The sequence below is a fragment of the Euprymna scolopes genome, chromosome 40 (assembly GCF_053919585.1).
Source record: "Euprymna scolopes isolate OS-2025 chromosome 40, ASM5391958v1, whole genome shotgun sequence".
NCBI classification, from domain to species: Eukaryota; Metazoa; Mollusca; class Cephalopoda; order Sepiida; family Sepiolidae; genus Euprymna; species Euprymna scolopes.
Window position 1 is genome coordinate 22,699,299 of NC_136521.1, and position 18,224 is coordinate 22,717,522.

The 18,224-nt window shown below is 31.4% G+C and overlaps 1 protein-coding gene across 1 annotated transcript in view; it reads left to right on the forward strand.

Annotated features, from left to right (window-relative positions):
• LOC145265428 (uncharacterized) overlaps window positions 1-18,224 on the forward strand; it is a 159,152-nt gene that overhangs the window by 69,211 nt on the left and 71,717 nt on the right. The window contains exons 3-4 of the mRNA XM_080121261.1: window positions 11,337-11,461; window positions 16,302-16,410. Of these exons, the coding sequence (XP_079977387.1) occupies window positions 11,337-11,461; window positions 16,302-16,410 (234 nt within the window). The remainder of the gene's footprint in view (window positions 1-11,336; window positions 11,462-16,301; window positions 16,411-18,224) is intronic.

Below are 18,224 nucleotides of genomic sequence, written 5' to 3' on the forward strand. Positions count from 1 at the left end.
TCCAAAGTATATAATATATATTAGAAAAATAAATTTCTAAAAGTATAAAGTATATATGAGAAAAATAATTTACCACTTCCATTAGAGAGAAAATATTTTACCACTTCCATTGATCTTAACCGATTTTGGCCGTGACTTCTCAGCAGAAAAAGTATAGAAATCTAAGATTATCGAGGAATTTGAGAAATAATAAGCCTATAACACACCTCAGATATTGTTCTGCCGTTTGTGCATATTATATTTGCATGAAATATCTTGATTTTTAATCCTATTAAGGTCAAAATCAGACGAGAAAAAATGAGTTCATTTTATTTATATAGAAATATATGAGAAATATGATTTTCCAACAGTATACAATATATATGAGAAAAATAAATTTCCAACAGTATACAATATATATGAGAAGCATAAATTTCCAAAAATATACAATATATATGAGAAAAATAATTTTCAAAAAGTATACAGTTTATTTGAAAAATATAATTCTACAACAGTTACAGTATTTGTGAGAAGAAAAATTCCAGAATACACAATATATATGGTAATAATAAATTTCCAAACGTACACAGTATATATGAGAAAAATAATTCTTCCAAAAGTATACAATATGTATGAGAAAATGAAATTTCAAAAAGTATACAATATATATGAGAAAAATAATTTTCCAACGGTATACAACATTTATGAGAAAAATAATTTTCCAAATGTATAGAGTATATATGAGAAAAAAAGTTTTCTAAAAGTATACAGTTAATTTGAACAATATAATTCTGAAAAAGTATACAATATATATGAGAAAAATAAATTTCAAACAGTATACAATATATATGAGAAAAATAATTTTGCAAAAGTATACAATATATAAAAGAAAAATAAATTTCAAACAGTATACAATATATATGAGAAAAATAATTTTCCAAAAATATAGAGCATATATGAGAAAAATAAATTTCCAAAAGTATACAGTATATATGAGAAAAATAAATTTCCAAAAGTATACAATACAGATGATTTTCCAAAAGTATACAATATAGATGAGAAAAATAATTTTCCAAAAGTATACAATATATATGAGAAAAATAATTTTCCAAAAGTATAAAATATATCTGAGAAAAATAAATTTTCCAAAAGTATACAATATATATGAGAAAAATTATTTTCCGAAAGTATATATAATATATATGAGAAAATATAGATTTCCAAAAGTATACAATATATGTGAGAAAAATAATTTTCGGACACTATATTATATATATCAGAAAAACAATTTTCCAAAATTATACAATATATATGAGAAAAATAATTTTCCAAAAGTATACAGTAGATATGAGAAATTTTTTTTCCAAAAGTATATAATGTATATGAGAAAATAATTGTCCAAAAGAATACATTATATATGAGAAAAATAAATTTCCAAAAGTATACAAGATATATAGGAATAATAGTTTTCCAAAGGTACATAATATATATGAGAAACATACATTTAAAAAAGAATACAGTTTATTTAAGAAATATAATTTTGCAAAAGTATACAATATGTATGAGAAAAATAAATTTCCAAAAGTATACAACATATATGAGAAAAATAAATTTCCAAAAGTATACAATATATATGAGAAATATAAATTTCCAAAAGTATACAACATATGTGAGAAAAATAAATTTCCAAAAGTATACAATATATATGAGAAAAATAAATTTCCAAAAGTATGCAACACATATGAGAAAAATAATTTTCCAAAAGTATACAACATATATGAGGAAAATAATTTTCCAAAAATATACAACATATATGAGAAAAATAAATTTCCAAAAGTATACAATATATATGAAAAAAATAATTTTCCAACAGTATACAATATATATGAGAAAAATAAATTTCCAAAAGTATACAACATATATGAGAAAAATAAATTTCAAAAAAGTATTCAGTTTATTTAAGAAATAATATATTGCAAAAGTATACAATATGTTTGAGAAATTTTTTTTTTCCAAAAGTATACAACATATACGAGAAAAAAAGATTTCCAAAAGTATACAACATATATGAGAAATATAAATTTCCAAAAGTATACAACATATATGAGAAAAATAAATTTCCAAAAGTATACAACATATGTGAGAAAAATAAATTTCCAAAAGTATACAATATGTATGAGAAATATAATATTTCAAATGTATATGATATATATGAGAAAAATAAATTTCCAAAAGTATACAATATATATGAGAAAAATAAATTTCAAAAGTATACAACATATATGAGAAAAATAAATTTCCAAAAGTATACAACATATATGAGAAAAATAAATTTCCAAAAGTATACAACATACATGAGAAAAACAAATTTAAAAAAATATTCAGTTTATTTAAGAAATAATATATTGCAAAAATATACAATATGTTTGAGAAAAAGTTTTTTTCCAAAAGTATATATTATATATGTGAAAAATAAATTTCCAAAAGTATACAATATATATGAGAAGAATAATTTTTCAAAAGTATACAACATATATGAGAAAAATAAATTTCCAAAAGTATACAATATATATGAGAAAAATAAATTTCCAAAAGTATACAATATATATGAGAAAAATAAATTTCCAAAAGTATACAATATATATGAGAAAAATAAATTTCCAAAAGTATACAACATATATGAGAAAAACAAATTTCAAAAAATATTCAGTTTATTTAAGAAATAATATATTGCAAAAGTATACAATATGTTTGAGAAAAAGTTTTTTCCAAAAGTATATAATATATATGAGAAAAATAAATTTCCAAAAGTATACAATATATATGAGAAGAATAATTTTTTAAAAGTATACAACATATATGAGAAAAATAAATTTCCAAAAGTATACAATATATAAGAGAAAAATAAATTTCCAAAAGTATACAATATATATGAGAAAAATAATTTTCCAAAAGTATACAATATATATGAGAAAAATAATTTTCCAAAAGTATACAACATATATGAGAAAAATAAATTTCCAAAAGTATACAACATATATGAGAAAAATAATTTTCCTAAAGTATACAATATATATGAGAAAAATAATTTTCCAAAAGTATTCAGTTTATTTAAGAAATAATATATTGCAAAAGTATACAATATGTTTGAGAAAATTTTTTTTCCAAAAGTATACAACATATATGAGAAAAAAAGATTTCCAAAAGTATAAACATATATGAGAAAAATAAATTTCCAAAAGTATACAACATATATGAGAAAAATAAATTTCCAAAAGTATACAATATATATGAGAAAAATAAATTTCCAAAAGTATACAACATATATGAGAAAAATATATTTTCCAAAAGTATACAACATATATGAGAAAAATATTTTTTCCAAAAATATACAATATATATGAGAAAAATAATTTTCCAAAAGTATTCAGTTTATTTAAGAAATAATATATTGCAAAAGTATACAATATGTTTGAGAAAAATTTTTTTCCAAAAGTATACAACATATATGAGAAAAAAAGATTTCCAAAAGTATACAATATATATGAGAAAAATAATTTTGCAAACATATACAATATATATGAGAAAAATAATGTTACAAAAATATATAATATATATGAGAAATATAATTTTCCAACAGTATACAATATATATGAGAAAAATAATTTTCTAAAAGTATACAATATATATAAGAAACATAAATTTCCAAAAATATACAATATATATGAGTAAAATAAATTTCAAAAAGTATACAATATATATGAGATAAATAATTTTCGAACAGTATATTATATATATGAGAAAAATAATTTTCCAAAAGTATACAATATATATAAGAAAAACAAATTTCCAAAAGTATACAATATATATCAGAAAAATACATTTCCAAAAGTATATAATATATATGAGAAAAATAAATTTCCAAAGGTATTAAACATATATGAGAAAAATAATTTTCAAAAAGTATACAGTATATATGAGAGAAATAATTTACAAAAAGTATATAGTTTATTTGAAAAATATAATTCTACAACAGTTACAATATTTATGAGAAAAAAAATTTCCAAAATAGACAATATATATGATAATAATAAATTTCCAAACCTATACAGTATATATGAGAAAAATAATTCTTCCAAAAGTATACAATATATATGAGAAAAAGAAATTTCCAAAAGTATACAATATATATGAGAAAAATAATTTTTCAACGGTATACAACATTTATGAGAAAAATAATTTTCCAAATGTATAGAGTATATATGAGAAAAATAGTTTTCTAAAAGTATACAGTTAAGTTGAACAATATAATTCTGCAAAAGTCTACAATGTATATGAGAAAAATAATTTTCCAAAAGTACACAATATATATGAGACGAATAAATTTCCGAAAGTATATAATATATATGAGAAAAATAATTTTCTAAATGTATATGATATATGTGAGAAAAATAAATTTCCAAAAGTATACAATATATATGTGAAAAATAAATTTCCAAAAGTATACAGTATATATGGGAAAATAATGTTCTACAAGTATACAATATATATGAGAAAAATAAATTTCCAACGGTATACAATATATATGAGGAAAATAAATTTCCAAAAGTATACAATACAAGCTCTACCCGGCCACGCATTGCTGCGGCTCAGTTTGTTTAATTGAACACATTCCTCATAAAAAATTGCATTTTGTATTGCTTGTGTATTTTATTATTTTTGCAATTTTGTTTATCAATAAAAGTTTGGTTTTTTTCCCTAAGAAAAGGTTAATTTTTTCCATAAATTTTTAGGTGAAAGTTTTTTTGGTTTTTTTTTCAGGAAAACTTGCACTTTTTTTTAAAAGAAAGTTGCCAGTAAACATTTCTTATTGAAAACAGAATTATTATTATAAAAAGAAAAGATTCATATTTTATATGAACACTGTAAATAGTTAGGTGAAAGTAGAGAAAAGTTAGACTTTTTTTTCAAGAGAATGAACAAATTTTGTTTGTCAATAGAAAATAAACGGAAACAATACTCCCATCATTAATTAATTCTGCAAAAAAATAAATAAAATTTTGGTTTAGTGTTTCAACATTTTAACAACGCTCGGCTGAATCTGGTGATTGTCGGTCGAACTCTAAACTAATTAGAATCCAGACGGGGATGGGGGGGAGGTGTTAAATTTTGCATGAGTACCATTCTTTTTAATTTTCTCTTTTGTTCAATTTTGGGAAGAAGTTCGTAATTTTGCTTCTTTGGAGAGAGTTGAGACCTTTTATCTGGAATTTCTGCATCATAGAACTTCCATGTGTCTGTGACCAGATAACACCTCTAATGACCCATCCGTCCTTCTGGCATCCCATCAATCTTGTGCACAACATATTTCATTCCTGTTTGTTTTGTCATGTGATTGACTGTTTCCCATAAAAATTACCCCTGTATGAACAACTCCACATATTTAAATTTTGCAAAAAACTTTTCTGATCTCATTTCTTGTATGGTTTCCTGTTGACCTCTGACTTGGTGCATCTGATCGTCAAATTTTAGTTTTAGGTTTGTCTCAATACCAACAATATAACTTACTGTTGTGGAGACGCCCACTAATTAGCATACGTGGGTGAACAAGATATAGATAAAGGTATCAAGTCAGCAAGACCGGAGAGCTGCGTTCAAACGCCGGATAGGCAAGACGCATGTGCCGGTTGCTTCATGAAAGACTTTAACACGCCCTCTGCCGGACAATCTTCCAACTGCACCTTTGTAAATATGTATTTTATTTTCGTCTTAATATATTTGTTTCTGCGTTCGTGTTGTTATTGATACAGACACAACAGTGGCGACGGGATTTCGAAAAAAGATTTACGTGTGAGAAAATACACTATCAAACTCAACAGTGGTATTCGGGAAATACTTACTCATCAAAGATTGAAAAAAAAATTCACTCTGGAATTCAATGTTTAAAATGCAGCAACTACAAAATTGTCGAACGCGATATTCAAGCGCTGGATACTTGCAAAACACCAAGATTTTTTTTCTGTGACTACTTGAAAAGAAAATTCAAAACCCGGGACACTTGAAAAAAACAAAAAAAAACAGCAAGCACTTTATTTCAAAGTGCCTACGAGAAAAAAAAAACTTGAAAGTTACAGTAACTCTTTCTGCAAAGTGCACACACACAAAAAAAGTGTTTCGCTAGGATACCGTGAACTTATTAGGTAGACTGTTTCGAAAGAAAAAGTAATTTATTTTTCTCAGTGTACTAAGAAGGGATTTTTTTTTCTTTCTTGTACGTAATTAATAACGTAACAAAAGGAATCGGTTATTCATAGTTATTAAAGAAAGGAAATTGTAAAAGTGACTGATTTACTAATTTGAAAAACAAAATGGAGGATCTTATCAAGTTATTCACGGAAATGCAAATGCATCAACAAGAAAGAGACGAAGTACAGCGAAGGCGTCTACAAGAAAGAGACGAATTACAGAAAAAAGAACAAGAAAGAGACGAAAGGCAACAAGAAAGAGACGAAAGACAGCTTCTTAAATGTATAGAGCAAATGCAACTTGGTCCAAAAGATTTGTTGAAAAGATTAACGACTAATTCTGCACAGGAAAGCAATACGACTTTTTCCAACGCAACAATTGTGAATAGCATAGATGTGTTCACGTACCTACCGGAAGAGGATAAAACTTTTGAGGCATACTTTAAGAGGTATGAAGATATTTTCGAAACAGATTGCGAAAGCTGGTCAAACGCAAAGAAAGTAAGTTTATTACTTCGAAAGCTTGGTACCAGTGAACATTGCAAATTTGTTGATTTCATATTGCCAAGGAGAACGAATCAGTTAGACTTCACTGAGACTGTAAAACTTCTTAAGGAGTTATTCGGACCGAACATGTCTCTTTTCCACAAAAGATGGTCGTGTATGAACCTTAAGAAAACGGAGGAGCAGGACTACCTGACATGCGTCAGTAGTGAATAAACACTGCGACAATTTTAAATTATCGGAACTTACGGTGGACGACTTCAAATGTTTAATTTTTGCATAGAGGCTAGTTTCTACAAAAAATTCAGAGATCCGAAGACGCGTTCTCTCAAAATTAGAGACAGAACAAGGTCTGACACTGCAAAAGTTAGCAGAAGATTGTCAAAGGGCAGTATCACTAAAAAAAGACTCCAGAGATATAGAAGAAGCAGGAGTGTCGTACATAAGGAAGATTAAAAAATCTGGCAGAAACGCAAGGCAAAGAAAGTGTGAGACTCGTCAAAATCCAAAAGATTACGCGAGTTATAAATACTCAAACTCTAATTACAGAAAACGAAATTACGATTCAAGTCAAAGGAACTATAGAAAATCGGGACCAAGTAATAATTGCGGAAGATGTGATGAAAAACAGTGGGGAAAGGATTGTCCTTACAAAAATATCAGATGCTTCAATTGCGACAAAGTCGGACATAAGAGTATTTGTTGCAGAACAAAATATAGAGTACACCAAATGAGAACAAACGACAAAGAGAAAGACAATTTACGAAAATATGTGTTGGTTAATATTTTCGGCAAACAAATAAAATTTCAACTTGATTCTGGAGCAGATTTGTCGGTAATAAACCTTAGCACTTGGAAAAAACTGGATAAACCGACTCTGAAAAAGTCAAGTAAGGGTGCAAGAACGGTGACAGGAGACGAAATCAAATTCGAAGGAGAAGTCGTCCTGCCCATTAATTTAAATGGTATAACGAAGGAATTGAAAATCTTCGTAATTAAAGAAAGCGAGAATTTAAAGGGAACAGATTTTATTGAAAAATTCAACTTTTGGGATAAACCGATGAACGCTTTTTGTAAAAAAAATAACCAGCTGCACCACAACGTCAGAAAATATTAAAAATGAACTAAAGAACGAATTCCCAGAAATATTTACTACGGGACTGGGAAGATGTAATAAATTTAAAGCTTCGTTCGAGCTAAAAAAGGATGCAACACCAGTATTTAAAATAAAATGGAGCGTGCCGTTCGCCGGATTAGACAAAATAGATAGCGAATTAGACAGACTTGAAAGAACGGGCATTTTATCGAAAATCGAAACTAGCATTTGGGCAGCGCCTACGGTGTACGTAAAGAAGAAATCGGAACAAATTCGAGTCCGTGGAGACTTTTCAACCGGGTTAAATAATATGCTACAAGATCACCATTACCCTTTACCAAGCCCGGAAGAGATTTTTGCCAAACTAAATGGTGGGAAAATTTTTTCAAAAGTAGATTTGTCCGACGTCTATTTGCAAATTCCGATAGAAGAAAAATGCTCAAAGATTTTATGCATTAACACACACAAAGGGTTATTCAAGTATAACCGATTACCATTCGGGATAAAAGTCGCGCCGGCGATATTCCAGCAAGCGATGGACACAATGTTGAACGATTTAGATTGTGTTTGTGCATACCTGGATGACCCAATCATAAGGAGCGCGTCCATAAGTGAACATATAGAGCATTTAAAACAAGTGTTCACAAGAATAAACGAGTACGGATTCAAGGTGAAAGAAAACAAATGTGAGTTTTGTCTAGACGAAATCAAGTATTTAGGACAAATAATAAGTAAAGATGGTCGACGCCCTGATCCAGAAAGAGCGATAGCAATTAGGAACATGCCAGCACCACATAACGTGACGACTTTACAGAGCTTCTTAGGCCTCGCGAACTACTACCAAGTATTTAACAAAGGCATGCATGACCTAAGAGCTCCGCTGAATGAATTATTAAAGAAAGTAACACCATGGATATGGACAAAAGAATGTCAAGACTCATTTGAGGAAATTAAAAAGATTTTGACGTCAGATTTATCCTTAACTTATTATGACCCAAAATTACAAATAATTGTTGTGAGTGACGCGAGCTTGTATAGTATAGGAACATGTATACAGCATATCATGCCAGATGGAATGAAGAAACCTATAGCGCACACTTCAAGGACCCTAATTCCATCAGAGAAGGCTTACTCCCAAATAGAAAAGGAAGCATTAAGCATTATTTTCGTGGTGACGAAATTCCACCGTTATCTGTACGGGAGACATTTTATACTGGAAACAGACCACAAGCCCTTAGTGACTATTTTCGGCTCAAAAAAGGGCTTACCAGTATATACGGCAAATCGGTTACTCCGTTGGGGTACGATCTTGCTAAATTCTGATTTTCAAATAAAACATCTACGTTCAGGGAAAAATAGGTCATGCGGATGGATTGTCAAGGCTTAGACCGAAAAGGGATGAAACCCTTGAAGAGTCAGTAATTGCAGCTATACGTTACAATTGTGAGGAAAAAAACATGGTGGCGAATATAATGAGAGAATTACCAGTCATGCTCAGCGATATAAAAAGGGAGGCTGAAACTGACGACGTCATCAAAAACATAAAGAAAAAATTAAGGAAAAATGACGGAAAAACACAAAGTATATTTTCCTTATGCAATGAGGTATTATTATATAGTGAAAGAGTGGTTGTACCGAAAACCTTGTAGGAAAAAATCTTACGTGATTTTCATGCAGGACACCCGGGTATAAATAGGATGAAGACACTTATGAGGAGTTATGTTTACTGGCGTAATATGGATGTGGATATTGCGTTAGCAGTAAACAAATGTAAAGGTTGTGCGTTAGCCACTAAAGCACCACCGATAGTTCATAAACCTTGGAAAAAAATTGACTATCCATGGTCACGCATTCATCTTGACTTTGCTGGACCGATTGAGGGACAATACTACCTAATCATAGTAGATAGCTTTTCCAGATGGCCGGAAGTAAAGCGGGTCAAAAACCCAACGACAGATAACACAATAAGTTTTCTGCATGAAATATTTGCACGTTTTGGGATACCAGACATTGTAGTCACAGATAACGGAACACAATTTACTTCAAGTGCTTTCAAGGATTTTTGTGAATCGTTTCAGGTAAACCATATAACTACACCACCGTTCCACCCTAGATCAAATGGATTAACGGAAAGGTTCGTAGATACGATAAAGTGTGCCCTTAGAAAATTGATAGGGACACCAACGGATAAAGCATTACAACAGTTCCTGCAAATATACAGGATAACTGAGAACCCAAATACACTGTCGAAATTATCGCCAGCAGAATTAATGTTTGCGAGAAAAATAAAATCACCATTTGATAAATTAATACCAAAGCAAGCAGTCGTATATAAAACGACACACACATCACGTAAAAGGTTTAAACCTGGCGATCAGGTATAATTTAAATGTTTTAAAAATAATATGTTATATTGGGAGTCGGGTACGGTAGATAAACGTATCGGCGACTTGGTCTACATGATAAAAGGTCCAAAAGGGATACACAAAAGACACCAAAATCAATTGAGAAAACGTCATAGGAAGGACAATAAACATGACAAACCTGAGGAACAGGAAGATCCAATTGATATAATACACGAAACGTTTAATATTGAACCACCACAGACCATGTCCGAGGAGATCGGGAAGGAAAAGAAAGGCTATAGACCCAATGATAATGAACCCCAAAAGGAAAAGATATTGAAATCTACACGACTTTAAATCTTGGGAGGGGGGTGTTGTGGAGACGCCCACTAATTAGCATACATGGGTGAACAAGATATAGATAAAGGTATCAAGTCAGCAAGACCGGAGAGCTGTGTTCGAATGCCGGATAGGCAAGACACATGTGCCGGTTGCTCCATGAAAGACTTTAACGCCCTCTGCCGGACAATCTTCCAACTGCAGTACAACTGCACCTTTGTAAATATGTATTTTATTTTTGTTTTAATATATTTGTTTTACCTTTACTTTCTGCGTTCGTGTTGTTATTGATACAGACACAACAGTTACAAATATTAATGATTTCTATAACTTATTTTAATTTTTATTTCTTTTTTATAAGAAGATAAGAAGAAAAAATCTTCAATTGTTAAAACCTTTCATAAATATGATATCTCTGCTTTTTGGCTAAAATCCATTTTTTTAAATAATAAAAACGTTGATTTCTGCCGAATTGCCCTATATCCTTATTTTTTCATCTTTATTTTACTGAGGTAAATGATTTTTGGTTCATCAAAGAATGACTTCCTGTTTCCATTTGTTGCCCAACATGCTCACTCATGTCTTTCTCTTAATTTAGACTTTCTTAGTTTAAATTGTAACAAAACCTTCCAGCATTTTGTCAGTGTCGGATTATCAACCATGCGCCTCATTCCTAATACTGTTGCATGGGTAGAATGGCAACTTGCATTCAATAAACTGTATGCAATGAATCGTTGACATGAATATTGTTTCAGTATTAAATGCGGCACCAAAAACTTGGCAAGTTATAAACCAAACTCTTAAAAATTCTTGTTTTTTCTCCCGCAGATCGGTTGATAAATTCTTCCCTTGTTTCAATGATTTTGTCAAGAAATGCAATATTACAGAGTTTGGTAAATTTCAGTCGGTATTAAACATGACTTTCAGTTACATGTGCGGAAAAGGGCGTGAATGTAAGTATTTCAAGAATTTTTTTTTTAACCTCCTTTATTCAATGGAATGGTGTCGGTGAAATGGTCACGCATGATGACTCAACTTGCAGTGTTCAAATCTTGTCAGGTCTATTGCACCATTTTCATTGGGGATGTTGACATCCTTCACATGGCCCCCTCAGAGAGTAGCTCACTCAAAAACGAATGGATTTGATTCAAACAATACAGGAAGGAATTAAATATCTGACAAGAAAAACATCGGCAAATTATAATTTCCTTTTGAAGAAAAATTGCCTGTAAAACAGATGGTTTCTTACTAATTGGACTCCACGTTATAATTTAAGGAGAGTAGAAAATTGATTTAAGGTTTCATCACTCACTTAACTCTCGTTTCCCTTATTTTGTTCTGTTTCTGACAAAGAGGGAAGAATTGCTGTTTTCAGGGTCAGAATTTATTCCATCTTACACTTATTGTTTGCAAGTTGGCCTTGAAGTATTTTTTAGCTCCTTACATCAAGTGGCTGCATGACTTGTCTGAAGCGGTTTCGATAACAAAACAAAAGATCATAACTAAACTCCTTTTAACAAATGTGGCACAACCTTTGATTTTAATGCTTGAGCATTTTAACTGTGAAACTCGGTTTTTCAGAAAAAAATTTATTTCAAATACAATTTCAGAAGAAGGAATAAAAAATCATTGCCAATTCTGGAACTCGGCTATTCAAAGTCATCCAAACAAAGTTAGTGTTTATTGCGAAAAGTCTTTCACTTAAATTTTATTTACAACTAGCTGGACTATCCGGTGTTGCCTGAGGAAAAAGTGTAATATATTTCTATTAAGACTTCGATCCTTCTCTCATTCCAGCTCAATCCATTCCATTTTCTGGACATATATACAGACATACTCGAGGAATAAGTCAATATAAGGGAATTAACTTCATGAAAAATAATCAGTTACCTCCCCCCGACCAAATCTGCAACGATTTAGGGTAAACGAATGAATAATGTTTTCTAAATATGAGATATTTATTCCTTGAAACGCTGATAAACATATACGAACTTTGTGAGTCTTTGTTCTGTAGTTTTTGCTAATATTAGTGTTTGTTTATAACAATCTTTCACCTGAATTTTACTTATAATGACGTTTCTTTCACTTTTTTTACTTCCATCTCTCTCACCAATTCCCTCTTTTTCATCTACCCAGTACATTCTTCTCTCTTGTTTTAATGTATTGAAAATAATAATAATAATAATAATAATAATAATAATAATAATAATAATAATAATAATAATAATAATAATAATAATAATAATTATTCTGATTTCGTTTATCAACGTCTCTCTGGAAAGGGATGGGATTCATTTCCAGAGGATTTCCCTCAATCCCGGCTTCAAACCAGGAGCTTCTGTAATGTTATGACCCTTTAGACTGTGATCATAGCATAGTATCTGTTAACTGTGGCAAGCGGGGTCAAGGATGAAAACATTATTATTATTATTGTTATTGTATTCTTGTTAATTGATTTGAGTGACGGATGGTCGCTGGATCAGTTATTATGATTAGAAGAATAAACAATTAAATTGCGGAAGAAATGATTGATGTGTGAATCGCAAAAGGAATGTGAAAACAGAAAATATATGTAAACATTATTTTGGGGTTTTGAATAAACAAATAACTAGTTGTGGATTAGGTTAGTTTGAGACATGTAATTAGGTGACATAAGAGAACACGTGATGTAGTTAGTTTTTGAGAGATTCAGAGGGTTGAGGATTGACCACCAGTGCAGACAGACGTTTAGACAGCGGTGGACAGACAGCTAGGGAGCGGGCTGTAAGAACAGAAATGTAGACAAACTGCAGATCCTGTGAAAACCATTTGAGACAACTGTAATAAATTTATATTATAAAAATATAAAGAGTTGTTTTAATGGTTTCACAAATAAGAACAGTTGTCTCAATTATATGCTGCTGATCGCTTCATGGTTCGTCATGGAGCAGCGGGAAGATGCAGAAGAACTCTTAAAGAAAAAGGTATGAGACATATATTATTCTTCTTACACATGAACTGTAAAAATATCCCGTGTGATAATTCTGATACAACATGATTCAGTTTACACGTCAATATCATGTCCTCCTTGCTATACAACATATGTACGATTTATACGTTTATTATCTGTCTGTTGAAAGAACAATATCTTACATCCACTAGATAACACATGACACGTTTTAATATATCATCTCCTCCACATTGGGGATTTGTAGTTTTTTCAATTGTCCTTCCATTATAATAATAATAATAATAATAATAATTAATAATAATAATAATAATAATAATAATAATAATAATAATAATAATAATAATAAATCAGCAAGGAAACACTCAAGACAACCCTCCGAAAAATAACAAACTGGAGGGCACCAGGCTACAATGGAATACATCTGTACTGGTTTAAAAAATTCACAGCACTACATGAAAGACTAATTCAGAATGTGAAAAAATGTATTTACGAAGCAGACATGTCAGAATGGATGACCAAAGGTAGAACGACACTGGTGCAAAAAGTCTCTAAAAAAGGAAACAACCCCAGTAACTACCGGCCAATAATATATTTACAATGTGGAAAATACTAACAGCACAACTGAGGGAACAAATTTATCATTCCTATATTCTTACACTAGCAAGGGTGCCCGGCGTTGCCCTGGAGTTTAGAGGTGTGTATTGAGTAGAAAAAAAAAAAGTGGCAGTAGGCAGGCAGGCTCAAACCTGTGATCGAAAAAAAAAAGTCGGAAAAGAAAGTGAAAGAGAATCTGATGTTTTACCGCTGCTCCATGACATAACTGGAAGTTAGGGTTAGGGTTAGTATAAAACATTCAAATTTAAGGTAGTCAATCAAAAGAATGACTTGCCGAAAATGGCGCTTTTAATCGGTTTTTTAAAGGTCGTTTTTAATGTGGGTGGGGGAGCAGCTCCCCCCAAAACGGGGCACTCTGGCAGTATCCAAATATATAGTAATTGTCTCAGTATGAAGGGTTTCCCCAAGGACGAATTACAGAACAGATACTGCCCGACCAGAAGGCCAAGCATTTGCATTTGCTTCAATTAGTTTCACTTTATTTATATGAAAAAAACAAACAAACACTCAAAACAAAGGAATTTTTTTAAACTCGATCAAAAAAAAGATAGAGATGATGTCCGTTTGCAAATCACAGATATTATGATCTAGGAAGTATTAGAAAATTTCTCCTGGAATCTACTCAGCAGATCAAAGAGGCCATGCAAGTATCAATCACAGCACATAACTCCAAATCTCAAGCTATAATCTGGGATAGAATCGTGGCAGCTATGGCCACTGATGAGGAATGCCAAATGTTAGTGATATATATACAAGACGGATTCTCAAAGTTACAACACGATCTGCCACCAAAAGTCCAGCAATTCTGGCTGATGGCAAACTAACTATATTGTTTGGAAGGGGTACCCATAAATGGGGATAAAATTCTGATACCAAAGCAGCTTAGAGCTGAAGTACTAGAGGCACTGCACTCCACCCATCCCATGGTGAATGGGATATTGGCTATTGCTAGACAATGATTATTTTGGCCTGGTCTAGATGCTAGTATCCGACAAACAAGGGCACAATGTTAAAAATGCAATTTAATCGCTCTGTCCGAACCAAGAGAACCACTAATGCCACCCTCAAACCCAGAATTCCCGTTCCAAAAGACTGTTACGGACCTACTGGATATGCATGGGAAGAGTTACATATAGACCAATACACTAGCTGGATTGAAGTTGTCTTGCTACCATCAAGGAAGGCTACAGCAGTATGTGAAGCAGTGAGGGGTTGGTTCTTCACATATGGTGCACCGGAGGAGATATCATCCCATGGAGGGCCACCATTCGACTCATTGGAGTATAAATCATTCCTGGCAGACTGAGACGTAAAGAAACGTCATTTGCACATTATCCGCAAAGTAATGGCCAAGCCAAATTGGCCATAAAAACAGATAAAAGAATGTTCATGGACTGCATTGATGACTATGGCCACCTACGCCATGATTGGGCAGCACAGGCGATGATCACACATAGGAACACGCCTCACCAAGACCTCGGATTATCACCAGCTGAAATGTTATATGGTCAAATAATAAAGGATCACCTCCCTATATTTTGCGAGAAGCACCAGATTTACGAACGTTGGACAGAAACCAGAGAATTGAGAGAAATAGCAATGGCCAAAAAGCATATGCTAAATAAAGAACAGTACAAGACACACAGATGTCCACTCCGACAGTGTTAGGTCAGTGAATCCATTCAGGTGCAGAATTAGGAGGGACCATATCTGTGATGATGGACAAAAACTGGGAGAGTTGTCAAGGCCATGGATAATAGACAATACCGGATATGTTTGGATGGATGTGGCAACATTCACAGGGAAGAAAAAAAAGATGTAAGCATGACACACATGCTATTAAAATATAGATGATGATGATGATGTGGGAAATCTTAACAGCACAACTGAGAGAACAGATTTACCAATTCCTTAATAATCATAAACTACTTTCCAACGAACAGAAATGATGTTGAAAAGAGAAACATGATCCACTGTACATAGACCAAAAGATTCTGAAGGAGGTAAAAAGTAGAAAAAAATATCCATTGCATGGATTGACTACGAGAAGGCGTATACAAAAAATTGTAAGAGAAGCAGACGATTCATAACAAAGGTGATGCAATAATATCGTGAAGAGACTTCATTGTAAATTGGATTCCTAATTAATATTGTCTTCTTTTTTATTGTCTTACTAATATTAATTAGGAATCCAATTAAATTTTTATTTGTTATTTTTGCATTTCTAGTGTATTTAAAAACTCAAGTTTGTATGAACCAAGTGAATGTAAGCAGTGAACTCCAACAATGTAATGTCGATAATTATGAATCCATTCGTACAAAAGATCAAACCTGCAAGTAAGTATAATATTCCTTCCATTTTATTTCATAATTATTTCGTTTCATCGTCAACACACAAAACATGTGAATGTTCAAAAGTTCTAATCCACAAAGGACATTAGAGTTATAAAACTGCTTCAGCTTCATCACTCACAAGAGGTTTTTTATCAGGTGAAGCCCGTTATAGTTAAACTCTTTCATAGGTACTGGCATAAAACTATTTAATAGTGGAGGTGCATCTATGTAGATGTTTAATGTATAGTTGCATATATGTAAATATATATATATATATATATATATATATATATATATATATATATATATCTGCAAAATTTATTAAGTAATTATAAAAACTTAAAAAATAAACATTAAAATCACTACCTATATATAAAAGGCACTGTGTGTGTGTGTGTGTGTGTGTGTGTGTGTGTGTGTGTGTGTGTGAGAGAGTTTGCTCTCTATGGACTCGAAAACGGATGGGCCGATTTTTTATGTACTTTATGTACATGAGAGTGTTCTTAGATAATTTTTGTATCGAAAATCAACATTTGAAACATCCTATTAAAGAAGGAACAGTCTAATTTTGATCCAAGTTAACACTCTTGTACGGTCTAACATTACTAGTGCATTTGAGAAGTTTAACTACTGCACAAACAGAAGGACTTGGCATAGGTCCTTTGATGAGACAGAGGCACGTTCTAAATGAATGTTTCTATTTAGAGCACAATTGAGCCATGATACTTCACTTTTGTATTTTAAACTGTAATTCAAGTCATTGTATAAAAATAATTTCATAAAACCAACAGTAGATTCTCTACAGGGCAATACAGACTACAATGCATTGTCAACTAAGTTACTGTGGGGAAGAATGTGAAGCTTCCCCCCAGGGTACCGCAATGGATTCTCAAGAAGACCAGGCAATTTATCGATTTGATTGGTGAATGGACGATTTCACTGATAATAAAAGTATTGGAATTCAATCCCAGGCAACGTCGTTGCTAGTTAAAAAGAAAAATTAAAAAACTCCTTTTTTTTTTTTTATACATATAAATATACATAGGTATATTTATACATAAAAAAAAAACAAAAAAAAAAGAACATCTACCTAAAACCACTAACCTAGTTCTAAAACAGATCCTTTGTTTGATAAAATGCATGCCCATTGGCTGATAGGAAGGGGCGCGGTGGATACTAGAAAGCTGATTGGCCAACTAGAAATCCTCAGCATATATAAAAACAAGAAACAACCACAGAATTCGCGCATAAGCCTGACGAATCCTATAGTTGGATGAAACGCAGAATATTCAGTGTAGCTTAATTGCCATATATATTTTATAAATTACTATATATATATATATATATATATATATAATTATTTTTTTGTACTATAATAATTAAATACCTACAGACACTAGTGTTTCATCGTTTTGGGATTCTTCAGTGCAGGGTGTCACGATTACTACCAGTCGAACGATTCGAACCCCGCGACACGAGACATCTCTGGCTCGATTAGCGGAGGCCGTATCCATTCGGCTACCATTAATCATGTGAAATAGCGTTGAATTTTAGACATTTTAATTTAAATGTTCATTATGTCAGACAGACAGTGATCAAATCGTTATACGATGATCTACGCATAAGAGCTAAATTGACCGACTTTTTAATTCAACAGAAAGTGCTCAACGATAAGAAACGTATTTCTTAAAGGGGCTGTCATAATTATTTTTTTTTACTATAATAATTAAATACCTACAGACACTAGTGTTTCATCCTTTCGGGATTCTTCAGTGCAGGGTGTCACGATTACTACCAGTCGAACGATTCGAACCCCG